General features: G+C 44.7%; 1 protein-coding gene across 3 annotated transcripts in view; it reads left to right on the top strand.

The window, feature by feature from the left end:
- MOB3B (MOB kinase activator 3B) overlaps positions 1–27,427 on the top strand; it is a 134,453-nt gene that overhangs the window by 26,595 nt on the left and 80,431 nt on the right. For all 3 annotated transcript variants that reach the window (XM_088472654.1, XM_088472652.1, XM_088472653.1), the window contains exon 2: positions 339–869. In XM_088472654.1, the coding sequence (XP_088328780.1) occupies positions 452–869 (418 nt within the window). In that variant the 5' untranslated portion in view covers positions 339–451. The remainder of the gene's footprint in view (positions 1–338; positions 870–27,427) is intronic.

Raw genomic sequence — 27,427 nt, 5'->3', positions numbered from 1 at the left:
TGGAATGCAGCACTCATATCTGCAATCCCGGCAGGAGGCATCTTTTTTACCTCCGACACCTCCTGCGGCATTGGCATATTAGTTGTACTGTATTGCAGAGCTGCTTCCCTGTGGCCGTGCTATACCGTACAACTCTGAATCAGGCCCAAGGTAAATTGAAAAGCACCAACCCATATTAAATGTAGCACATAAAAGCAAATGTCTGTTAGTCGATGTGACGTTCTTAATGGCAAATGTTTCATGTGATAAGATGTAAGTTATACAAAGTGTAACTACAGGAATAAATGTATGATGATCATGCATCTGGTATGCTTATACACAACTTTCTTTTTTCCTAGAAAATGAAGTCTTCCAGGAAGTAGACAAACACTTGTCTTGTTCATATTATTCCATCTTGTGCAAGACTAGTTCACTGGAGTCACCACGAGGATATAGCTCACGTACAAAAGACATGTCAATAGGTCTCAAGCAAGTATTTAACAAGGACAAGACATTTAGACCTAAGAGAAAATTTGATCCTGGCACACAAAGGTTTGAATTACATAAACGTGCCCAAGCATCTTTGAGTTCTGGAGTTGATTTGAAAGCCACAGTTCAGCTGCCCAATGGAGAAGACCTCAATGACTGGGTAGCTGTTCATGTGGTGGACTTTTTCAATAGGATTAACCTAATCTATGGTACTATGTGTGACTTCTGCACCGAGAGGACCTGCCCTGTTATGTCTGGGGGTCCAAAATATGAGTATAGATGGCAAGACGACATGAAATACAAGAAACCCACTGCCTTACCAGCCCCTCAGTACATGAACCTGCTCATGGACTGGATTGAGGTGCAAATTAATAATGAAGATATTTTCCCTACAAGTGTGGGTAAGTCTGAACATTTACAGTTTTGCTGTTTGTTTGTTAAACATTTACTTGCATATGACAAAAGATTATTTTCTGTTTTTGGACATTTTTCATGCCACCCTTTTCCAATGATGGCCTTAATGTTAGCACTCGGTTGGTACGTGGTTGTTCTGCCCCATTCTATCTTAAGTATTTTTGTAGTTGATGTTATTGTTCCTGAGTAAATGAGTCATTAAATAGCTCACATATGTAATTATCTCATAGAATCTGGTATATTATTGCTGAAACACCAGGACCACTTCTATTTGCTAGTTTGTACCATTTTTCCAAATATTTGTTTCCCATTATGTAATGATTTAGGGTTGTACAGAAGTGCTCCATAATTTGGAAAATAATGTATACTTTTATAAATGTAGCTATCTCTTTAGTGAACAATAACATGCATTAAAAATGTATCATTTACAGTTACATTTCTTGTGTATCTAGTGTCTATAAAGTGTATCTTGTTAATCCCTGTGCACTAAAATCTAAACATAAATCTGTTTCCTCTACGAATTAGTATGCTACCATACAGCAGCATAATGGATATGGTATTTCTAAAAGCTACTAATGTACAAATAAGTAATTTATATGCAAAACCGATGGGGCTGCTTTTAATAAGTTTGTGATGCTGATATCCTGCCAGTAATTTCAGACATTAGGGAGATTCCTTGCTGAATACTCTGATTCAAATCCCAGCTTAGCTATTTGTGACCTAGATGACACCTTGGGGGCACTTAAGTTATGTGCTATGTGGTGTCGTGATGTGTGACTGCGCACAGAATTACAGCGGCCCAACATCGCAGATTATCACCTAATCAACTAAAGGCATATTGCCATCTTTCATTTTTAAAATCTCCCCAGAAATCCCCATGTGTGAAATCCCATGTCACAATAATAATCAATATTTGCATTGTTGGGTGAACAAACAGTACATAAAAAAATTGGGCACTTACAGGTAGCTTTCAGGCTCATTCTACTCGCCTTAGGTGAGTTTACTTATATAGTTCAGTTTGAACTTGTCTAATTTATTATGGGCAGTGCATTTTATTTGGCTTTCTGCTCCCAATTAAATGCATTGCCTGTCCAAGTAAGTGCGAGAAAACATTAATGTTTCTGAGTTAGTAAAATTTTTAACATTTCCTGAATTTAAAATAAAACGATTTTCAATAGATTGAGGAGGTCAGTGTTAAAAAATTAATTTATTTAATGTTTGGTAGATCTCCGGAGACCATAGAGTCCATTTAACAAGAACCAGTGTCTCCATCAGCAGCCTATTGAATCTGCATATATGCAGGGCCGTAGAGAGCCCGGCTGGGCCCAGGTAAAGGAGGGGCTGTGGCCTAATCGCGGGAGGTGTGGCCACGCCCCCTTGACAAAAAAGTAAAGAATAAACCAGTTTTGCAGTGCCGCGTATGGGGGCGTTGTAAGCCCCCCAGCCAGGCGCTAAACGGCGGGGCGCGATCAGTGTGATTGCTCCCCCCCACAGCCATGGGAGACTGCTCCGGCATAAGCTGTGTGCTGAGCTGCTGTGAGGGATGGGGGGGCAACGCCGGACCCGGGTCCCTCTAGCAAGCCCGGGCACAGGTAAACTGTACCCGCTCCCCCCCCTCTCGGCGCCCATGCATGTATGGGGAGATCTTTGTCAAATGGAAAATTCTGATTTTACTTGCTAGGCTAGCAATAACCACAGTGGAGGAGAGTGTAGAATACCCAGTCTAAGCTTTCACAAAGGCCACATAGCTGTCAGTTATCAAGGCATCATTAACCTGTACTTCTAGAGTAAATCACTTCTGCAGATTTTGCAAAAGGTTTTCTTTTTCCACTTTACATTTTTGGCATAATTCAAATACCCTCATGAGGGGTGTTTCAAGAGAGAGAGATTTTAATCAGATTGTTTACCAATCAGTGCAGGCTGGAGGGTGAGGGGGGTATGCTTTTATTGCTTTCAAGCATGATTATACTGCTATAGTGGAATCTCATTGAGCAAGTTATACAACATCATTCTACACAATAAACATTTGTTCTGTACTTTCCAGCAACATTTGTGTCTTTAACATTAAAATGAAAGCTGGGTACACACCTAACAGATATATCTGCAGATAATGGTTGTTCATACACACTGAACAACCATCATCTGGCCGCGGGTTCCACTGGCCGGGGGTCGCACTGTGACCCCCTCCCAGCTCCACCCCCTGACCACCCGTACACACAGCACGATGGACAGATGTATATTCCATCAGCTGTGCAGCACAGCCGACGCGACATCGTTCACAGACATATCGCTGGTACACACTGGCCCACGAGCACACAATATATTAGCTCATCAATTGATCGCCCAATATATCTGTCAGTGTGTACGCAGCATAAGTTGCATAGGCTTGCAACAGAACTAGATGGAATGCAGAAGATAGCAAATCTCAATATCATAAGAAAATTGCTAAGGGGTGCTTTTCTCAGTGTGCATGATGTTTGGTGTTTGATGTGCATTTTGTAAACCATGTTATATACTACAGGCCGCAGCATACATCATAGCACATGAATTAAAACAAGATCTAGTACTGCAGTCATGATTTAATACCTGAAAGCTATATAAATTGTTCCATGTATTAAGGGTCAGTTTGCTAAATGTGTGGCAAACCAGTACTTTTTATTTTTGTGGTTTGAGCTATCTTGCCTGTTGGAGTGTGAATAAATTTTTTTTCTTTTTTTTTTTAAAAACCCACTGCCATATTTGCAAAGTCTAGCCTAGTCTGCATCAGGCTACTCTACTCTGGGGGATAGCCCATTAAGTGGTGACTAATACTGGATTACCGTCCTAGTCGATGAGTATCAGTGTTAAAAGATCAAAATATAGTGCAATTCACAGCCCACGATTGTTTTTCCATGCTGTTGTTCGTGGAACTATACTATACTATCATTTGTAGCACCACCGGACATTCCTGGAGGGAAGGCAAATATGATCTAAGAATGAGACTGTCTAGACAGGCATTTATGTACTATTATACACATCATATTTTACAAACTTTGCTTATAACATCATTATGGCATTTTAAATACTAATATACAATCAATACTGTTAAAGCACATAGAATAATAAAAGTGTGTAAAAAATGAGGAATGTAGGCACTTGGTCAGAAACAGTGACATTTAGTGATCAATTCTTTAGAACTTGGCACAGTCACTGAAAATTAGGGTCAGTTGACAACTGTGATGTCATATTGTCTGTGCCTGCCCTGCATCTTGCAATTGTTAAGTGTCTATTGTGTTACTGGCCGTTTGTAAAACCAATGGCATACTTTGCTTCCACTTGACACAGCTATCGCTCTAATCTGTTGTTAAGTCGTTTACAAGCTGGTCTTCCCAGCCAGACGTTGTCAGTCTGCCCTAATTTCTCATCTGTCTAAAACAGCCCGTAAATCGGATGCTAAGACCTCATTCTCATGGTTCCTTGGGTGATTGTTGCTATTGTTTACAAATAATATAACAGATGGCTTTGCCACACGACAGCTAAGCATCCTTCAAAGAAAGAAAAGCTAAATGTACAGTAGTAGTGGGAAGCAGACAGCCAGATCAGTTTGTACAAATGCAAATTCATGTGAATTCTGCTACTGTAGTTCATATTAACTAATTGCCCAGACTTAGTGATTTAAATCACTTTTATATTTTATATTTTCATGAATAATGCTTGGTTAATTGCACAGTCATCAGGGTTTTAAAATAAATTAGTACATTTGATTGTTTATTGTGATTTATTCCAATAAATGTCTACTGGCTCTCTAAGCATCACTTTCCATTGAATGGTTTCACATAATTGTACATCTAATTCTTGGCCCAACAGAACAGTTACCCTTGTAGCATATTCTGCTGTAAGGATTGAGAGGATGGAGTTAAGCATGTAGCCATTAAAGGTATACTGGCTGTCTGTGCTGTCTCATAATGTCAGAAGGTAATACTGCTGTAACTGCTAAATTACTATGCTTTGCAAACTAAGACAGACGAACACCTCAGGCTAAAATAGTAGTTTAGATAGTGGTATAGGTCATGCTGTTCCCAGACTACTGCAAGCAGGAAAGATATGAACTGTATCTTATAGCTTGCCCTATAATACTAGGTGGGAGCTCTCTTGTTAAATTGTCATTAGCATGGTGAACTTTTGCATATTCAGTGATGATTTGGCTAACAGTGCAGTAAGCAGTATAGTAGTTGTTGGTTTTGTTTGAGTAAAAAGGGAACATGAAAATGAAAATACAATAGTGAGTACTGGGAAACTCCTGCACACAAAGGGGCTGAAGCAGAGTGGAACGTACGACTGTTTGCGGAGCATATCTTAAGTCGTACACATTTCTTTCAAATTATGATTTACTATGAAAGTGGAACAGGACTTAATGGGGCATTATCACATATACTGTGAGGGTGTGCTGATACAGTTGCAGAGGAAAGAATGATTATAGACAAGAATATTTGGAAAATGTACTCCCCCATTAGATTTAGGTTGATATAGTTTCCTTAGACTGATACGAGCCCCTACCTCCCTGCCAAAGAAATTACCAAAAATACTTATTGATTCATTGAATATCCTTTGTAGTAAGGAGAATGGGTAATGCCTGCAGCATATAAAGGAGCCGGGGGAAAGGTCATCATCTTGATAAGGGCATACCTAGCAAGATACAAAAGGGTCAAATGTTTCCAGTTCTTGAATAATAAGTCTGATCATCCCATATACATTCTTATTATATAGTAGAGCAGGATTCTTAGGTAAAAGAATGCCCAGATATTCCAGATGTGAGCCCAAGAGAATGAAAAGGATGAGCCCCAAGAGGGAGTGGTAATAGTGGGGTGAACAAACATCGCCCCTTAATTTGTCTGCATTAATTTACAAACCAGAGATGTCGCCATATTGTCCGAACTTGTGCAAAATCAAAGGCAATGTATGTTGGGGGTCTGTAATGCACAACAGGATATCATTCACATAGACTGTAAATTTAACACTGCGAGCGCCCATTCGAATCCCCTGATAATCAGACCATTGTTGTAGAATGCGGAGCAAAGAGTCTATAGCAAGATTAAAGAGAAGAGAGGAGAGAGGGCATCCTTGACAGGTGCCCTGTCCTAGCTCCATGGGCGTGCCAAGTAGCCCATTAATCAACATGTGGAAGGGGAATGATCAAAGAAGCGAAGCAATTGGATAAAGTCTGGGGCAAATTCTCTGAGTTATAACCTCAAACAAGTGGGGCCAACGAATAGTATCGAATGCCTTATGCTTATCGAGGCTAATGAGCATGTTCTGAGCATGGGGGTCTTTGATGGAGGCAATTATAGTTGTACGGATACATTTAACCATATTCCCACCTGCCACAAATCCCAATTGATTTTAAGTTAAAAGGGAAGGTAAAATTTGTTGTAAGCGAGTATCCATAATTTTGGCGAGGAGTTTAAAATCTACATTCAGAATTGTGATGGGGCGATATGAACCTAGGAGAACGGGGTCCCTCTCCGGCTTAGGTAAAAGAATCATGTGAGAGGCATGAAAAAAAGGAAGGGAATGGGAATTACTATGTATGTTTCAAAATAAGTCTAGAAGAAGCAGGGAAAGGTTATCCTGGAGAATTTTGTAGTACTCTCCCGAATAATCATCTGGATCCGGAGCCTTATGGGCAGGTAAAGTCTTAATAGTGTCTCGAAGTTCTTGATCAGCGATTTCAGAGTCCAAGAGATACCGCGTTGGTCTTGCGTGAGTGTAGGTAGGTGGGCTTGGTCTAACAAAAGCCTCTGCTGCTGAAGATCAACTGACTAAAAAGAGTCTAAAGTAAAATAGTAACTATTAAATTATTAAAAGGGACAAGATAGACTGCGAGTCGGTGACAGGGGAATGGTTGAGCACTGCTGGGACATGGTTACACGATAAAAAATTTTGGGGGGGGACGACAGGATGGACAGGGAATATCCAAAGGAAAGAGAAAGTAACCTCCTCAATTAAGGCTATTTATCTAAATTGTAATACCACCATAAGCAATCCTAGAAACTGAACCCTACACCCAGTTCCTGTCAATCAAGCACTAAATAGAAGTATTAATCATGAGTAAACCAAGCATTTAAACATCTCTCTACAAACTCGGACCTTATCTACTGTCAGGCATCGGTAGCTTTCTGTTATCTGTGAATTGAATTTCGATAACTTACAAGCCATTTACACTGTTCATCCCCATAGAGACAGCATAACTAGATTGATATATAATTGTAAGCTCCATTGATGTGAATGGCCAAGTATTCTCTGTAAAGCTCTGCGGAATATGTGTGCGCTATAGAAATAACTGGTAATAAATAAATATAATTGGGATCTGTACATCACACTATACTGTTGGTCATTGCTGTATATCTTCGATCTATCTAGCTATAGCTGGGACGATCCCTGTTTGCTCAGGGAGGGAACCAAGAAATGTTAATAAAATGAAGGGTTTGACATGCAGCATGGGTTGGTCTAAACACAAAAAGATTGACATGAGTTGCAGTTGAGTACTGTTTATTGTACACAGTGTGGGTCTCATTTACCGTCTGAATCTGATGCATTTTGCGCTATGAAAGTATGCGTAAAGATTCTGCTACAAAAAGTGTTATTTCCTGTATAAGTTGCAGATATCTCAATATTTGACTCCATAATAGGGATGTGCAGGCTCGGATAGGTTCGAGTTTGCACGTGGAGTTCGGATTTTTCCCTCCAAAAAAACGGAACTCAAAACGAGGCAAAACGTCATCTTACATGGACGAACATCATCATTCCTGGTCTTTTGTCCAGGAATGATGATGTTCGTCCATGTAAGATGACGTTTTGCCTCGTTCTGAGTTCCGTTTTTTTGGAGGGAAAAATCCGAACTCCACGTGCAAACTCGAACCTATCCGAGCCTGCACATCCCTACTCCATAACAATTAAATGTCTGAGTTAGGCCAACAACATGCAAACAATTTTGTCTACTAACACCCAACATTATCGTAGACATATGTGGCTTGACAGTGTTTGTAATAAAAAAGTGAGCATGAACTGTCATATATAGTACACTGGCAAGAACTTTGCCTTGACACTGTTATCAATAAATGCAAAAGCCACATTTTACATCTAAAATTGAAACAAATACAAATGGGGGTCGTCTATTAAAAAGTAATCCTAACATAAAGCTGCAACATTTCTTAATCTAGATGCAGCTCTAATGAAGTAAGTACTATCGGCTAGAAGGATCATTATGCAGCCAGTCAATCATAAGTGGCTAGATAGCGTAGAAGGTTTCATCATGATCATCATCATCACCACCACCACATATCTTTATGCAAAAGGTATCTGGGATAGCGACACCATTACACTTACGAGAATACGTCCTTTCTCTACTCCGATATATGATTATATGCCTCGTCCTGCTGTTCCAGATGTAAGGGTATGCATTACGCACAATTCGAGATACGAGCGTAGTTAGATGAATATGTGCAGTATAGAGATACGTGTATTTACTCCACAATTGTTTGTATTACCAACTCCAAATGAGGCCCCAGTTGTGCAAGTGAATTCACACATCTTGCTAGGGTCTATATTTTAGTAATGTAAATATTTGATGGAAACAAACATAGTTTTGTTTATTTATTTCAAAACTCTTCTTGAACAATGTCAAAGTCTACAGGTTTTATTACCAGCGTTGCCATAAACTGCCCATTAAATTGTTTTTAGTCATAACATGTACTAATTTGCTTTGATTCTTGACCCTATCAGGGTTCACATACCATCCTTGCATTCAGATAATGATCTACAGTATTTTCTGACAATGTGAAGAAACAAATTGCCGCTACACTGTCCTATAAGATTATTTTTGGATCTGCTCCAATTAGATTATTTTTGGATTTTAAGAAGTTGTTTTTTTACCTTGGAGATTAACATGCACTATGAGAAAACAGTTTCCAAGGGGATTTCTGCCCATTCTTCTGCTTATAAATATTTTCTGTTATTAGTGTTGTTTGTTGCTCTATTTCCATAGTGAAAATGTATTTGTGACTGCCTTCAATGTTGAGCATTTGTGTACTGTAAGGGTGAGTAGGGATGTATGGCAAGTGTATTATGTAACTTTAAAAAGCAAGTAAAACATTATTTTACGGTATCAAAACTAAGGGCTTTTGGCAGCTGTATTTAAAAGGGCAGTAATATTAATTGTAAAACCAGGAGTGTTTCATATTAAATATTAATACCCTTTTAAATGCTGACAAGCCGTGGTGTTGAAAAGTCGAGTACTCCCACCCCATTGTTCGTGTAATGTGCTATAATGCTGAGTGCTTGGATGCAGAATATATACATCAATCCCTTGCATTATGAATAATGGCCCTCATTCAGAGCCGTAGGCTCTGAGCAGAGCGCACGCTCTGAATGAGGGCCGGGCTCCATTTTCATGGAGCGTCCTCCTGGACGCTCGTATAGCTGTGGGTCACCACCCACAGGCTATACGAGCGTGCTTTGTGATGGCCGCGATGGTCGAGACCATCGCGACCATCGAAATTGCGAGCCGGAGCCTGCGGTTGAGGTTTTCAACCGCAAGCTCCGGAGTGATTTTGGCTCTATCAGAGCCAAAATCACTCCCACTGACATCACTAGTGACGGGAGGCGTCACTGACATCACTTCTGACGGGAGGCGTTCCCGTGGGAACGCCCCCGTCAGGGAGGCACGCCCACCAAAGGGGGCGTGCTGTCAATCAACATTGACAGCACGCCCCCTTTGATCGGACACAACGAGCGAAGGACTTTCCTTCGCTCGTCGCGTCTGGCGCATGCGCACGACGGAGCTCCCTCCGTCGTGCGCATGCTCAGTGCATAACATCGACCCACTTGCGAGCGGACAGCCGCTCGCGAGTGGGTCTGAATCAGGCCCAATGTCAGACAAATTGGGGAAGTAAAAGTAATAATCTTTGTTTCTAGGGTCAATCAAAAATACGCTGACCTGACAAACTTATTTTCTCCAATGTTATAGTTTCTGGGCACTCTGATCCCCCCCATGAGTGCACCAATGTGATAAGAATATATTGTCTATGGGCCTGATTCAGAGTTATAAGCGAATGGTCACAGCTGCTATGCAAAATATGTATTGAGACGCCCACCTGCGGCTTGGCATATCTAAGCATCTATGGAACAAGTTGCAGCAGCTGCATACACAGACGCCGCATTGGTAATAGACGTACACTCCTCGCACTCCTGAGTAAGTCTTTGGTCCTGTAGAATAGCGGTGGAAAGTGAGACTCCAGTGCCATGTTTCCTGCGTATGGGATCACAGCAGCAGGCAACGACACGCCCTGCAAACGGTCATGACGAGTCTGTGTTTTTTGCCGCCGCTCCACATTACCACCCACCAAACACTGATGGCCTGTCAATCACACGGCGAGTAAAAAGTCGCAGCGAGCAATTCTGCTAAACTACTTTAGAGTATCTGCAGTGCAACTTAGACACATTTGCAGTTTACCGATAAGTGCTGAAAAGCAAAAACATAGGCATAGCGTGTTTCTCTGAATCAGGCCCTATGTCTCTATGAGCATAAATATATACTGTACAGAACACAAGATATTGAGAGTTTCTAACATGCCTTATGCTGACAAGAATATACAGACAATGGATACACAAAGGGATTCTGATCATAAAGTCATTGGCCCTCATTCAGAGCCGTACGCTCTGAGCAGAGCGCACGCTCTGAATGAGGGCCGCCCTCCATAAAAATGGAGCGTCCTCCTGGACGCTCGTATAGCTGTGGGTCACCACCCACAGCCTATACAAGCGTGCATTTTGATGGCCGCGATGGTCGTGACCATCGCGACCATCGAAACTGCGAGCCGGAGCCTGCGGTTGAGGTTTTCAACCGCAAGCTCCGGAGTGATTTTGGCTCTATCAGAGCCAAAATCACTCCCACTGACATCACTAGTGATGTCAGTGGGCCGGCTTCTGACGGGAGGCGTTCCCGTGGGAACGCCCCCATCAGGGAGGCACGCCCCCGGCACGCCCACCAAAGGGGGCGTGCTGTCAATCAACATCGACAGCACGCCCCCTTTGATCAGACACAACGAGCTAAGGACTTTCCTTCGCTCGTTGCGTCTGGCGCATGCGCACGACGGAGCTCCCTCCGTCGTGCGCATGCTCAGTGCAGAACATCGACCCACTTGCGAGCGGACAGCCGCTCGCGAGTGGGTCTGAATCAGGGCCATACTCTGTAAATAAGATTTCTCTTTTAAAGGATCAAAAGGAAAGGTCAACTGCTAGTGTAGTAGTTTAACAAATGAAAAATAGGTTTATATCCAAGAGCTAAACTGCATGCATGCGTACCAAAAATTTTAATATTTTTGAAGCTTATCTGGATTTTCTGCATGAAAACCAAGGATCCACCATATAGGATTTTTTTGCAGTTATCTAACAGACAAGATTCACTGGAATGTAATGGTAGATGTTTGAATAGTAATAAGAGAGAGTTTAAGTACAGTATTTGGATCCTCCTAGTGAATGCAGTTAATCATTCTTGTAAGTGAACTTTAACCAGGAGATAACTATGGGCCTGATTCACTATGAATCGTAATCCTGCTTATACGCACGTACCAAAGTTGCTAATATCAGCGGTGCTATTTAAATGTTTGCATTCACATTGCGCATTGCGAACGCAGCCAGACACCCATTTCCCCCTTACTCACATCCGTGTACTAGGGCAACATAGCAAAACAATCAGTAACATCGGACCCATATGCACACTTGCACAAGCCCTGATCTTACTCAGAAATTGCTAACAGCCACGCACGCTATCAGTGCTATGGCTGCTTATGGCTACACAGTGGATAATTTATGCACACCCCTGCAACGGCATTGCAACGCACTGGCACGCTTGTGTTCGCCCGACCAACCCCCCACCCCCCCGTCACCACCCACAAATGGCACTTCCTGTCAATCATTCTGCTCTGGGTCTGCGTAGCCTCTGCAATCGCAGTTCCCATCGCAATTGCTAGTTCGTGCACTTGCCCTTCGATGCATGCACATGCGCAGAACATAACAATTGACCGGTTGAGTGCATATTAGCAACTGCGTTCCTTGATGAATCAGGCCCTATGTCTTTGATATGAATCTATCTGTTCTCCCATAATCCATAAACAATGCAATGATGTACTGCAGTCTAACAACATGGGTATCTTCATTTACAGATGTGTCCTCATACACTGTGGCTTCAGTTTCGTCAAACAGCCCGAGGTCCCGTGCGACTCGGCTGCACTGAGTGTCTTTTTTGCTTACAATTAGGGGTATGCACCGGCCACTTTTTCGTGTTTTGTGTTTTGGATATGGATCTTTCTTCGTGTTTTAGATCTGGATTGGTTTTGCCAAAACCACCCTTCCGTGTTTTGGGTTCTGGGTTTTGTGTTTTGGATCTGGATTTTTTCTTAAAAAATTTAAAAAAACGCTAAAATCATATAAAATGGGCCTTTTTTTGTTCCTACGCTATTAATAACCCCAATAACATTAATTTCCACTCATTTCCAGTCTATTCTGAACACCTCACACCTCACAATATTGTTTTTAGGCCAAAAGGTTGCACCGAGGTAGCTGGATGGGCGGCACAAACACGTGGCCCATCTAGGAGTGGCACTGCAGTGGCAGACAGGAAGCCAATCAGCGTTATGGTGCCCATTTGCATGTAGCAGGGACCTGGGAGATTCGTGCTATATGCATCTGTGTGATTGACACAGTGCACGGACAGGTCAGTGAGACCCGTCTGTGCTGCTGTGTATTTCAATGACACAGATGCACGCAGGAACCAGGAGATCAGTGCTACTTGCATCTGTGTCATTGACACAGAGCACTGACGAGTCCGTGAGACCCGTCTGTGCTGCTGTGGTAAAAAAAAAACCTGTGTAAAAAAATAAAAAAATGGCATGCCACCAGCCCCGGGCATTAGTGACCCAGTGCTGGGTGTGCTTAAATACAGGGGACAAACGACGTAGGGTTCCCCTGTACTTAAGCACAACCAGCACCGGGATAGTCAGAACCAGCGCTGGTTGCCAAAATACGGGGGACAAATGACGTAGGGGTACCCCGTACTCTGCGCAACCAGCTCTGGGCTCTGATCCGGTCCTGGTTCTGGAAATACAGGGGGAAAAAATGGAGTAGGGTTCCCCTGTATGTTCCAGGACCAGCACTGTACTTTTTCTAGCGGGGGGCTGATGCCACAAGTACCAGCATGCAGGGCATTAAGGGCCCACTAGTACCAGTAGTTCACCTGTAAAAAAATGTTTAAAAAAGACACAGGACACACACACCGTGACCGTATAAGTGTATTAAACATACACACACACATGTACACATACTCACCTATGTAACCCTGTAGCATCGGTCCACTTGTCCCGTAAAGTATCCATAGGGGACCTGTGAAAAAAAAACATACTCACCATCTCCTATGCAAGGTTCTGTCCTCTTCGTTCCAAAGTAGGCATCCCCGGACTTGGCAAAAAAAAAACACGAAAACCCGATCCACGAACTTAGTACCGTTCTATAGAACGGTACTTCCCGAATGAGAGCTTAGCGGCGGGGTATCACTATGGAAACCCCGCTGCTAAGCGTTCATTGGCTGAGAGAGGCCATCCCCGTCTCTCAGCCAATGAACGGCTCCCTCCATTGTAGTCAATGGTGGGAGCCGCAGGGTTATTAAAGTTTCTCTTTCATCCACTAGGGGACACTGGAGGTGCTTACGCTGGGGTATAGAGGCGTGGATAACTGGTGCCGGCACTTTAATTAATTTAGAAGTGTGAAGCTCCTCCCCCTCTATGCCCCATCAGCCCTCAGTTTAGAAAATGTGCCTACTAGGAGCTGGTCATAATCCGTGTGCTCCAGCAACACACATATTTTATTTATTTAGGTTTTTTATTTTATAAATCTTTTGACACTTTTGGGTACCCTTCGCCACCTCTCTAAAGGTGGGTCCGGGTACCTGGCGCCCTGTCCTTATAGGAGGCAGGAAGGAGTGCACAGCGCTTATCTAAAAAGCACTGACAGCTCCTTACCGCCACAGCACATTCTCAACAGGAAGAAGAGAAGTGCTGAAGCTACAGAGAGACTCCATCGGGGACCACGCACTGAGTAACCACCTGCGCATCCCCCGGCTCCCGCTCCTGCCGCTGCCCAGCGTTATTACAGAACTTAGTGTGCTGGGCAGCTAAGGCAGAGCACTACACGCGGCTCCCTGCTCTCCCTCCTTCCGCTATTACATGAGACGCTGGGCTGCTTATGAAGTGCGCTACAGCGCGGCACTCGTCTCTCTCTCTCCCCGCTGTTACAGTGTGGGAGGCAGGTTATTAAGCGCTCTACGGCGCGGCGCCTGCTCTAACGATGTACACATGGTGCGGCGCGCGGGGGGAGGGTAATGGCCACTGCCATGTTGTATAGCCCTTTAGGGCATAAAGAAGGGGGCAGAGCTTAAGGGCAGCGAGGGTCTCTCTCCTCCAGCGGCAAGCGGCTGTATAACAGCGGGGCTACCGCTCTTTCATACACAGCAGCTCATACTGCATCTCTATACAGGAGATTGCAGTGTAAGAAACAGAAGGCTGGATTCCTCTGCTGCCATTCCTGTGCTGCAGGACATGTACATCCCCTGATTACATCCCTGGTAAAGAGGCTGTAAGAAACTGGGGTGTAAGTGCAGGGGAATCTGATTTGTGGGAGGGGGGTTTCTCCTCCTCTGTGTCCCACAGCCTTCTTGTTTTATCTTGTCTGTGTCTTTTCTGTTTTATGCTGTGTATCTCTGGGTGACTGTGTGTACCATGCCAACAGAACCAAGGCTTCTCAAAGGCTGTTTGTCTGTTCCAAGTGTAACAACAAACAGACCAAGCCACATGCCACTGGGTCCACGTTATGTGATGCTTGTATAACAATGGATCCACAGATGGCGATTACTAACTCTCCTGCTCCGCCATGGGCCACTGAAATGGTAGGAGTTATGTCAGACTTAATCGGAGTTGGCTGAAGCGTGCAGGTCTCAACCTCCCTGGGTAGCTTGGTTAACCAAGTCTCTAGACACCCTGGTTCGGGTGATTGGTACAGCTGTGCCTGCACCCTCCACTTACTACCAAAAAAAAAAAAGTCACAAAAGCGTACTCTAACGACTGTTCTCCAGTCAGAAGAGTCGGACGAAGAATTCCTCGCCACAGAGGATACCGAAGAGGGTGTGGAGGAAGTTTTACAAGAAACCCCTCAGGAGTTAGAGTCTGCGTCCCCCGGGGTGGAATCTTTAATTTTGGCAGTCAGAAAGGTCCTTAATTTGCCTGAGGAGATAGTTACTGCATCCCAGGAGTGTGAACTATTTCACAAACAACCTAAGAGTTCGACTGTTTTTCCGTTCTCACAACAACTTCAACAGCAGTTATCAGTAGCCTGGAAACAGCCGGATAAGCGGTTCCAAATTCCACGTAGGTTTCCGTCTAGCTGCCCTTTTCCATCATCTGTGATGGAGAAGTGGGAAACACCTTCTCCTGTAGATGCATCTGTTTCCCGTCTTTCTAAGAAAACAGCACTTCCGGTGCCGGGAGCTACTGTTTTAAAGGACCCTTCGGATCGTAAGTTGGATAAAACACTAAGATCTATATATACCGCAGCAGGAGCTCAACTTAGACCTACCCTTGTTACCGCCTGGGTTAACAAGGCCGTCGTTTGCTGGGCTGACCATTTGATTACAGGTTTGGACTCGGGTATTTCCAGAGCAGAATTACGGCTACTAGCAGAACACATCCATGAGTCTGCAGTTTACCTGGGAGTAGCGTCTAAGGATATTAGTCAGATTAGTGCTCCCATATCTGCATCTGCTATTTCAGGGCGCAGAGCTCTGTGGTTGCGTGCTTGGCAGGCGGACGCAGAGTCCAGGCATGCTGTTGAGGGTTTACCATTCACGGGTGACACGCTTTTTGGCCCGGAATTGGACAGGTGGATATCCCAGGCCATGGGGGGGGGGGGTAAGTCCTCTTTCCTCCCGTCTACTGCTCCGGTTCACAGAAGACTTTATACTGGACCTTCGTTTCATTCCTTTCCAGCGCCTCATTCCTTTCGTGGTAGAGCTAGAGGTGCTCCCACGCAACCGAGAGGCGGCAGAGATAGAGGTCGTCCACACACGGTTGCACGTAGCCAAGGCCAGAGTTCTACAGGAGGCGATCAGGTCTCTAGTAGTGTCTTCTGTGCTAGTTCCGGTTCCCGAGTATCAGCGAGGTATGGGGTTTTACTCAAACCTGTTTGTAGTGCCCAAACCGGATGGTTCGGTCAGACCCATCTTAAACCTCAAGTCCTTAAGCCTTTATCTGAAGATGTATCGTTTCAAAATGGAATCTCTGCAGTCTGTCATTGCGAGCTTGGAACCAGGGGAGTTCCTATTATCCCTGGATATCAAGGTTGCTTATCTCCATGTTCCCGTTTGGGAACCACACCAAGCTTTTCTGCGTTTTGCCATATTGAAAGATCATTACCAGTTTCGGGCATTGCCGTTCGGGTTATCCTCGGCTCCCCGCATATTCACCAAACTCATGTCCGTCATGATCGCTCTGCTTCGGTCATCAGGAGTGAACATAGGGCCTAATTCAGACCCGCTTGCGAGCGCTCTCAAGAAGGTCGATGGTGCCCTAATGCGCATGCGCACGACGGAGGGAGCTCTGTCGTGCGCATGCATGAGACCCGCATAGCGACAGCCAAGCTGTCGCTATGGGTCTTGCACCAAAGGGGGCGTGCTGTCGATGGTGAGTGACAGCACGCCCCCTTTGGTGGGCGTGCAGGGGGCGTGGCTGCCCAGACGGAGGCGTTCCCATGGGAACGCCTACCGTCTGGGTCCGGCCCCACTGACATCAGTAGTGATGTCAGTGGGAGTGCTTTTTGCTTTGATAGATCCAAAAGCACTCCAGGGCTCCAGGGCGGCAGGGTCTCATCGCAAGCCCGATGGTCGCGATGGTTTTGACCATCGCGACCATCTTTTTGGCCGCTTGCATAAGCTCTGGGTGGTTACCCACAGCTATGCGAGCGGCCAGGATGCCGCTCCATTTTTAGGTAGGAGGGCCCTGATTCAGAGCGAGCGCTCTGGTCAGAGCGTCCGGCTCTGAATCAGGCCCATAATCCCTTATTTGGACGATCTGTTACTCAAGGCTCCATCGGTATCTCTTCTATCAGATCAAGCCTTAGGTCAGCTATCACACTCTAACCCGAGATGGTTGAATAATCAACTTCAAGAAGTCAAATCTCAATTTGTCCCAGAATCTTCTATTTCTGGGCATGATATTGGATACAAAATCACAGAGGATTTTTTTTCTTCCAACGCACAAGGCCAGGGATATCCGGTTGTTAGTTCAGCTGGTCCTCAGACCAAAGAAGGTGTCAATGCTTCTTTGTCTGCATCTCTTGGAAAGATGGTAGCTGCTATTGAGGCACTACTGTTCGGCCAGTTCCACACCAGGGTTTTTCAGCTGAACCTGTTAGCACAGGGGTCAGGGTCTCATTTGCTTCTACTTCGAGAGATCCGTCTCAGCCCAGTTACCAGAGTGGCGCTTCTCTGGTGGACGCAATCCACCAATCTTTTAGCGGGCCAGAGATTCGGAGTGTGGGACTGGATCATCGTAACAATGGATGCAAGCCTCCGAGGATGGGGAGCAGTAGTCCACGATCACCACTTTCAGGGTCGATGGTCCCCTCTAGAAGTGTTGGAACTCAGAGCGATTTACAATGCTCTGATAGAGGCAACAGAGTTTCTAAAGGCTCGTCCGGTAAGAGTTCAGTCCGACAACGCGACGGCCGTCGCTTACATAATCCTGTCGGCGGTATTCATCCCGGGTGTGGACAACTGGGAAGCAGGTTACCTAAATCGACAGGACATCCATCCCGGGGAATGGAAGCTTCAATCCAGACGTGTTCAATGCACTGATACGTCGATGTGGATGTTCTCAGGTGGACCTCATGGTGTCACGACTCAATCGTCAACTCCTAGTATACGTGTCAAGAACTCGAAATCCGCAGGCGGCAGCAGTAGACGCTCTGACAAGTCCGTGGATCTACGACTTAGTTTACCTTTTTCCTCTGATTCCGCTTCTTCCTAGTCTTCTAAAAAGGATAAAACAAGAGACAGCCTCTGTAATTCTCTTGGCTCCGAACTGGTCTCAGAGAAGTTGGTTCTCGGACCTTCGGTCCCTATTGTCAGACGATCCGTGGCCCCTTCCTTTGCGCCCGGATCTTCTACAGCAGGGCCCTTTCATACACCCCAACTTCGTGCAACTGCATTTAACGGGATGGCTCTTGAAACCGATATCTTGAGACGCAGAGGCATCCCAGACGCGGTTATTCCCACCATGATACGCGCCAGGAAGATAGTTTCGGCTGAGCATTATCATCGCATCTGGCGTGCTTATATCTCATGGTGGTCCAGTCGGGGTCTTCCGTCTATTTCGTTTATCCCGGTTTCTGCTTTTCCTTCAGACAAGTCTGGATTCTGGCCTTCGTCTGGGAACCTTAAAGGTGCAGGTCTCTGCCCTTTCCATTTTCTTTCAAGGGAAATTCTCCCTCATTCCTGAGGTGCAGACATTTCTTCAAGGGGTCTTGCGCTTGCAGCCCCCTGTTGTACGTCCAATTGCACCCTGGTATCTAAACTTCGTGCTTCTTTTTCTTCAGTCTCCCATGTTTGAACCTTTGGAGGAGGTTGATCTTAAGTACCTGTCTTGGAAGACGGTCCTCCTCCTGGCTCTCGCTTTGGCTCGTAGAGTTTCAGAATTGGGTGCTCTGTCTTATAAGCCACCCTATCTTGTGTTTCATGCTGATAGGGCGGAACTCCGGACGGTAGCCGCTTTCCTTCCCAAGGTTGTGTCGGCTTTTCATATCAATCAGCCTATTGTGGTACAGCCGTTGGTGGAGGACTCTGGTGGTTCTTCTACCTTGGATGTGGTTAGGGCTCTCCGCATCTATGTTGCCAGGACAGCGTCCCTCTGTAAGTCTGAGTCGCTTTTTGTCCTCTATGATGCTGTTCGGAGGGGTTGGCCAGCGTCTAAGCAGACTTTGGCACGTTGGATTCGGCTGACTATTCATCAGGCTTATGTTAGGGCTGACTGTCGGCCTCCTTCGTCCTCTTCGGCTCATTCCACACGTTCTGTGGGTGCGTCATGGGTAGGTGCGTCATGGGTAGAGGAGCCTCCACGTCACAATTGTGCCGTGCGGCATCTTGGTCTTCAGTTCACACGTTTGTCAAGTTTTACAAATTTGATATGTTTGCTACTTCGGCATCCCGTTTTGGCCGCCTAGTTCTGCAGGTGCCGCAGAGCGCTCCCGCCCATGGGGAAAACTTTGGGACGTCCCCAGCGTAAGCACCTCCAGTGTCCCCTAGTAGATGAAAGAGAAAATGGGATTTTGGTACCGACCGGTAAATCCTTTTCTCTGATTCCACAGGGGATACAGCGCTCTCCGCCTGCCTGTTCGGTTTGTTCAGTATGTTGTATGATTCAGTTATTGTGTGTTCTTCTCTCCTTTTCTTACTCCGCTTGTTCTCCATCTCCTCTCGGTCTTCATTTTCTAAACTGAAGGCTGATGGGGCATAGAGGGGGAGGAGCTTCACACTTCTAAATTAATTAAAGTGCCGGCTCCAGTTATCCACGCCTCTATACCCCAGCGTAAGCACCTCCAGTGTCCCCTGTGGAATCAGAGAAAAGGATTTACCGGTAGGTACCAAAATCACATTTTACCCTGCGGTTCCCACCATTGACTACAATGGAGGGAGCCGTTCATTGGCTGAGAGACGGGGGGTGACCTCTCTCAGCCAATGAACGCTTAGCAGCGGGGTTTCCATGGTGATACCCCGCCGCTAAGCTCTCATTCGGGAAGTACCGTTCTATAGAACGGTACTAAGTTCGTGGATCGGGTTTTCGTGTTTTGTTTTTTTTGCCAAGTCCGGGGATGCCTACTTTGGAACGAAGAGGACAGAACCTTGCATAGGAGTTGGTGAGTATGTTTTTTTTTCACAGGTCCCCTATGGATACTTTACCGGACAAGTGGACCGATGCTACAGGGTTACATAGATGAGTATGTGTACGTGTGTGTGTGTGTGTGTGTGTGTGTGTGTATGGTTAATAAACTTATTTTGTCACGGTGTGTGTCCTGTGTTTTTTTTTAAACATTTTTTTACAGGTGAACTACTGGTACTAGTGGGCCCTTAATGCCCTGCATGCTGGTACTTGTGGTTCTCCAAGTACCAGCATACGGGGGAAGGCTTGCTGGGACTTGCAGTTCTACTTGTAAAGACAATGTTTGATATTATTTATTTACACCACACCACACTATCAACCCGCCACCCACCACCACCAGGGGTGGCGGGGATAGCCCTGGGCTATCAGCCTTGGCCTGGGGTACCCTGGAGAGGGTGACCCCTTTATTGGGGGGGTCCCCAGCTCTCCAGGGATCCCCGGCCTGGGCTGACTAGCGGTCAGGGCTGATGCTGCGGATCGGGGGCCCGGTGAAAGGGCTCCACTGGCTGTGGCATCAGCCCCCCGCTAGAAAAAGTACAGTGCTGGTTCTGGAACATACAGGGGAACCCTACTCCATTTTTTCCCCTGTATTTCCAGAACCAGGACCGGATCAGAGCCCAGAGCTGGTTGCGCAGAATACTGGGGACCCCTATGTCGTTTGTCCCCTGTATTTTGGCAACCAGCGCTGGTTCTGACTAGCCCGTTGCTGGTTGTGCTTAAGTACAGGGGACCCCTACATCGTTTGTCCCCTGTATTTAAGAACACCCAGCACTGGGTCACTAATGCCCGGGGCTGGTTGCTCTTTTCTGGGGGGAGGGCACGCCATTTTTTTTTTTTTTTTTTTACACAGGTTATTTTTTCTTTTTTTTTACCACAGCAGCACAGATGGGTCTCACAGACCCGTCAGTGCTCTGTGTCAATGACACAGATGCAAGTAGGATGGATCTCCTGGTCCGTGCGTGCATCTGTGTCATTGAAATACACAGCAGCACAGACGGCTCTGTCAGCCAATCAGCACTTTGCCCATTACAGGCAAAGGCATTTTTTTAAATGGCCGCTCGAGGCAAAACCTCAAGATCCGACAGCAGATCTCGAGGTTTTGCCTCGGGAGAGGGATCCGGGGCAGACAGGGAGATCCGAACTTGGGCTCGGATCGCCCCGGATCCCCGAAGTTCGGGTGGGTTCGGTTCACAGGGAACCGAACCCGGTCATCCCTACTTAAAATATGCATCTTATTCGGACAAATAAAAAGCAACAAAACTACTCTGCTAGATTACACTGATCAATTTGATGTGCAACATCTGTGTGCGAATGAGTCTGAATCTGTGTAAGAAATGCTGCGATGCAGCGGCCGTGGCTTTTTCTCATGCCAAGTTCCATTGTGCTTTATCTGTGATTTTATACTTTTTTAAATCTAATGCCTGTGCTGTTAATTACATTTGTAGCCAATCTTCTCTAGTACATTTTGAGTGGTGCTTTGCTACGTCTGCAATGCGAATAAGATGCAACATTTAAAAAAAAGTTGCTGCGCTATACCTGTCGGAGTAGTCGTGCTGGGTACCTTGCGCTGCTCTGTATGGCGTTGAGGCTAGGTGTATACTTTATCTCTATAAATATCAGAGTGTCGCTCAGTCACTTCCTATAGTTCTGCAGAACAACACATCAGTATTAAAGTTCGTATTAATAATAAATATGTCAGAACATATTTTCCCCAGAGGGTACACTGTCTGTTCAAAGGAAAGTTTGGCATTCATTTTGGGAAGTACATTTATTAATGCATAACTCCCAACCATCCTGATTTTGGCGGTTCAGTAAAGATTTTTGCTGGAGTAATCCTTTGCTGCATTACATGGAGACGGTTTTTGTGAGAAAAGTACATCTACAAGAGGCGTGGCCAAGTCCCCATCCCAATTTTGTAACCTACTAGTGGTGGGAGCTATGAGATGCCATTTTAGGAGTGACCTTTGGGATGTAGAGCTTGTATATTTTCTATTAGAAGTGTATAGAGACCTTACTAATTAAAATTCCATGACAATAATAAGGGTATATTTTCATCATGTTGCCACCCTAATGTGGATTTGGATGGAAAGTCTACTTTTAGACTGATGATTTGGACAGCATGTTGACATTCACAGTGTCGACATTGAAATAATGTCCACAGCTGATTTCAGGGTTAGGGATAGGCTGCAGTTAGGGTTAAGCTGGGTCCACAACTATGCAATTGCCTTGCAGATCATAAGATTCATAACTTCTTGGAGAGATATTGTAAGAGTGTGTCTTCCCCATGATCATGTTTTATCTCAATAAAACCAGTCACATCTGCTGATCTAGTTTTATGGAGGTCCTAAAATGTATGCGATGTGATGTTACAATGTTTTCCAAAACTGGAAGTCTGTACGCACCAATACTCCTACTCCTCTATTCACGATCTTTTCAGCTGATGGTGTTGAGAGATGAGGATCACAGATCGCATGGTAGATTGTAATAGTGTGTATGCAAGAATCTGCATACTCATTGGGACCACACTTGACAACTCTCCTGCAATGGCCAGGAGGCTCCCGAAAATTAGGTGGCGTACCCAGCCCCACGCAAGCGAGGGCAAGTCTCACGGTCCGGCCATCTCCCCACCCCCCACTTCCCTGCGCATGGCTTACCGTCCGAAAGTGGGCAGTCTGGAAGGGGTCAATGATGTGATTTGCGCTGAATTGCATCATCGTAGTCCCGCCCCCTGCTTTGCAATACCGGTAATCTCAGCACTGTATGGGGGGGGCGTGATAACTCAAGCACGACGCCACGACCCTGCACTGCCAACCTATGATGCTGCCACACCCCTTCTGCACCGACCTGGCTGCCCTTTCCCAGAGGGAGCAACCGAAAAATCAGATTGGGACTTTCAAACGTTGCATCTCAAGTATTATTGGAAAAATTAAATGTGTACCTAGCTTTAGACTGTGGTTAGGGTTGGTTGACAACTGTATGGTAAAGCAGATTGTCGACATGCCAACTGTCGACATTTACAATGTCATCTTCCTATCAATATTGATGGTATGTCAGTGTCAACATTGTGAATGTTCCTATACTGTCCATGTCCACATTGTAAATGTAGACTTTGTGTTCCACACCCATAAAGGGATCATAGCATTTTACCTGTACATAAGGATATCTCAAAAAAAAAAAAAAGAAACTAATTACTATAAAGAGAATATTTTATATTCATAGAGTAGAATATGTATAATATTTAAGCTGACAATGGATTTTAAGGAGATTTTCAAATAAAAACAATAATAGAACATGAAAAAGTTAAAACCAATAAAGTTTTTGATTGAAAAACTTTATATAAAAAAAAGGGGATATCACATCTTTCATTAAGACCTTTCGGAGATAGAATATTACATTGAACAATCTAGACCACATTTCTCCTATTTTTGCATGTTCTATTGCTTAGAAATATATATGTAATCTAATCGAATTGTGTTCTTTCAGAAAATGTGTAGGGGCCCGTTCATCAATTATCGGTTTTTAGTGGTGTGTTAGAAGTGAAGTGATCGCTCCTTAGCCGGGCGCCTTTCTGTGCATGCGTGGTCTGCTATACGTGCATGTGCAGGTGGAGGTTATTCACTAACTTCACTTTACACACACTGATACACTGAGCAGAATAAAAAAACAGTCTACTTTGTAGAATTGGACTTGCAGTGATTTTAAGGTAATAAGCAGGTGAAAATTGATGTTTAACACCAATAACATTAAACTATTTCATTTCCAACCACAGAGTGAAAGATGTGGGTGGATATAAGATGTGATTTTGCCAGGCTTAAGGTTATAATCATAAGGGCTTGAATGCATTTTAAATTGCTACATGATGTGTGTAAATTGGGGCTAATGGCACTTATTATATCAGTAGTAATAGAAAGTTATGATGTATATTTGTATAGGGGAGCACCTTGTAATAAGTTTCCACTAGTTATATCCCTTTTGTAAGTCCGCTTTAGTAAGCAACAGGTCAAGACTAAAATATATAATCACACTCAAGGGAGTTGCTTTAACTATACTGTATAAACTTCAGTTTTATTCATTGCCTCAAGCAAAGTAAAGTGGGAACAAATCTAGAGAGCACTGAGGCAAATGTGTTTCTAAGGTCAAGTCTTTAACATATTATGCCGGTGAAAGACTGAATCTTGTGCTTCCTGTAGACAAGCAGAGTGTTACACTTGTGATGCAGCAAACAATAATAAGATCAGTGGCACATGCAGGGGGGGTTTCAGAGTACCCAGAACACCCCTGAAAGACATTTGTTTTTACAATGGCCGTAAGAGCAGGCACAATGTTGTTAGGCCCTGCCCCCTTGCTACGGACAATAGGACACAATTCTATTGGAATCATATCATGACATGGTGCCTTGTCCTGCCCCCAACTACAACCTGCTGCAGCATTGTAAGCGTGTGTTGTTGTATGTGTGACATATACGTATGTGTTTTCTCTCTCTCTCTCTCTCTTTTATATATATATATATATATATGAGAGAGAGTACTGTCAAAAGTTTTAGGCAGGAGTGGACTGTGGAAAAAATGCTGTAGCAAAAGGTCTATAAATAAATATGGAAGGGCACTGACATGTGGTGCTGCCCCAGCAGGAAAAAATGCTCCCTCCAACATGCCCGGGTATGGGTAAAGAGTACTGCTCCCCCCAACTCGGCACTCCTGTATATGTCACACATATACGTCACATATATACATATGTCACACACCCCTGTATATAAATATATATATAGTGTTCACTCTAGGTCCAGCGGCAGGCAGGGTGCCGAACCTAGGGCAAGGGCACTTCTGGGGGAGTGACCAATGAAAATGTGTCTTTATGGCGCATCCCCTTTTCGTCACTCTTGCCGGCATGCCCGGCACTTTTGGACATGTCGGGCAGCCCCCAAGCGACGGTCACTGTGAATAGATGCCGGGCGGTGACCGCTGCTCTGCCGTTTCCCCTCCCGCGGGACACTGCAGCCCGCGGGTGGAGGACAGGACCCGCAGACTGTTTCAGCGGGGCGCTGCACAAGAGTGCAGGGTGCTTTCGGCCCTTCAGAAATGGGGCAGGGCACGGCGCCCCGCTGAAACAGCCTAGCGAGAGTGCTATATATATATATATGTCATAACGCCGGCACTCCATTGTATAAAGGGTACTTGCCTGGGTGCCCTCTAATGGTTAAATAACCAAAATATACATGTAGAAAAACAGCGGCACTCACAGGACCTGATAAAAAAGACTCACTACTCCAATGGGTCTGCATTCAACGTTTCAGTCTGGACGACTTTTATCAAGAACAAAAGACAAAGTGATACAGTACATACAGTACCTAAATACCAAGTGACATCCCATAGTGTAAGTGTGCAGCCTGCCCAGCATCGTCTGCAGGCTGAATGACGTCACAAGTGCGGGACCGGCGCAGCCATCATGGAGCGGCTGCTGGGAGCATCGTTACCATAGCAACCAGCCATGGCAACTCAGCTCAGTGACGCAACCGCACCAAACGTGGCTAATGATCTGCATACACTCTGTGACAGACACTGCCGGAGTAGTGGACTCGGCATAGGATATGGTAGTGATAATAAGTCAACAAACAATATGTGAGGAATCCATGAAGATATAAATGGTGTCTCAGTGTATATAAACACTGTGTGCAGATACAAAGACAGGTTGGTAAGTATAATGGCTGGAGGAACATACCAATAAAAAATCTAGGACATAAATAACGAATTAAGAAAAAAACAATACAGATACAAAAAGAAAGAAAAGTGAAGCTTTGCTGCAGACATATAGCAACTAAGTATAGATGATCAAGTATATGCTAACAAATCAGGTTCCCATTGTCCTGTGTCAGATGACACTCAGGCAGTGGCACCGAATGAAGAGAGGTTATAATAGTAAATGTATGACATCCACTAGGGTGAGTAGGGTAGTCACCAATGTAAATATGCAGGCAAACTGTGCCATAAATAACCTCCCATGAGAAAAATGTAGTGGACCACACTACAAATATAGGCAAACCATTCCAAGAGTACCCTATACATAATATGAACGGGAAAAAGGAACTGGGAGGGGAAAACATAAAAATAGAAGGCAAGAACTAAAAAGAAGAATGGAGATGGTAGACATGTCAGATCAGGCGCAACCACGGATACTACCATACTACAGCACCAGCTCTTCCAAAGTGGTCTCCCACCCAAGTACTAGCCTGGCCTACACTGCTTAGATTCAAAGATCAAACGGTATAAAGCAAATGCAAATATACTTCAGTGTGTGTGTCCAACCTGTCCACCGAACAAACCAAAGAAATCCCAAAAGGAAAATGAAAGAAATAGCAAAAATATGATGCAAGGAAAGAGACAATACAAACAAAGAGACAACAAAGTAACAACAATTCCTGTAGCAAAATCAAGGGAAAAAAAACAGGAGGAAAAAAAATCAATGGAGTAACCAATACCCAGTATGTGAATGTAGAATATGCATGTTCCAACAAAATGTAATCTTTTGATTAAAAGAAACATGAAAACGATAATTGTTCGTTGAGACCAAAAAGGGATACAGTGTTCATTTTGTGACCCCAAAACGTTTCAAGTTGAAAAATTATTTTCTCTGTCACCTCCCCTCTTGTTCAGGGGAATATGATCGATGATCTTGTATACCAGGGTGGATAATGGATGTCGTAAATTTTTAAAGTGACGTGCCACCGGTTGTTCTATCTTCTTCCCATCCAGTCAGTGCTTGTCTTATGGCAGTCCAGTGTTGAGCCATTCTGATTCGGGCTGTGCAGGTGGTTTTCCCTATGTAAACAAGTCCACAAGGGCAGTGAATCACGTACACAATGTATTTAGACGTACAGGTGAGAACATGTTTAATGGGCATGCGCTTTCTGGAATGTGGATGTACAACATAAAGTCCCGTCTCCACAAAGCCACATGTGGTGCAACCCTTACAACGATAGCACCCGGGTTTTTTTGATAGGAAGTGTTGATCCATTTTACAGAGACCATGGCTAACATCGTTGTGTACCAACCAGTCTTTCAAGTTTCTTCCACGCTTGTAGCCAAGCATAATCGTAGAGTTCTTCAGTGGTTTAATGGTGTTGTCAGTATTGATGTTTGGCCAAAGACTTTTAGAGGTGGAATTGATAAATTTGCTGGCAGTGTTATGTTGATTCACAAATAACATGATGTTGGTATTCTTGGATACAGGATCAGTGGATCTGCTGGTTTGATTGTTGAACAATATGGCTCTAAGCTTGGCTGAAAGAAGATACTTATGTCTGTAACCATGTTGCAAGAATTTGGTAATCATACTGTCAATTTTATCCTCTGCCAATTTGGGATCACTGGTGAGCCCGTAGGACCTGAGAATATGGCAAACTCATCTTAAGTGTAATGGGATGATGACAGTGCATGTTTCAAAGTGTCGCTATCAGTGGGCTTATGATAGATGGGGGTGCTGAAGTCTGTACCGGACCAAAGGATATTGATGTCCATGTAGTGTACATTGAT

The sequence above is a fragment of the Taudactylus pleione genome, unplaced genomic scaffold (assembly GCF_031769625.1).
Source record: "Taudactylus pleione unplaced genomic scaffold, aTauple2 ptg000127l, whole genome shotgun sequence".
NCBI classification, from domain to species: Eukaryota; Metazoa; Chordata; class Amphibia; order Anura; family Myobatrachidae; genus Taudactylus; species Taudactylus pleione.
Note: the sequence above shows the minus strand (reverse complement) of the source record. Positions and strands in the feature narration are given on the sequence as shown.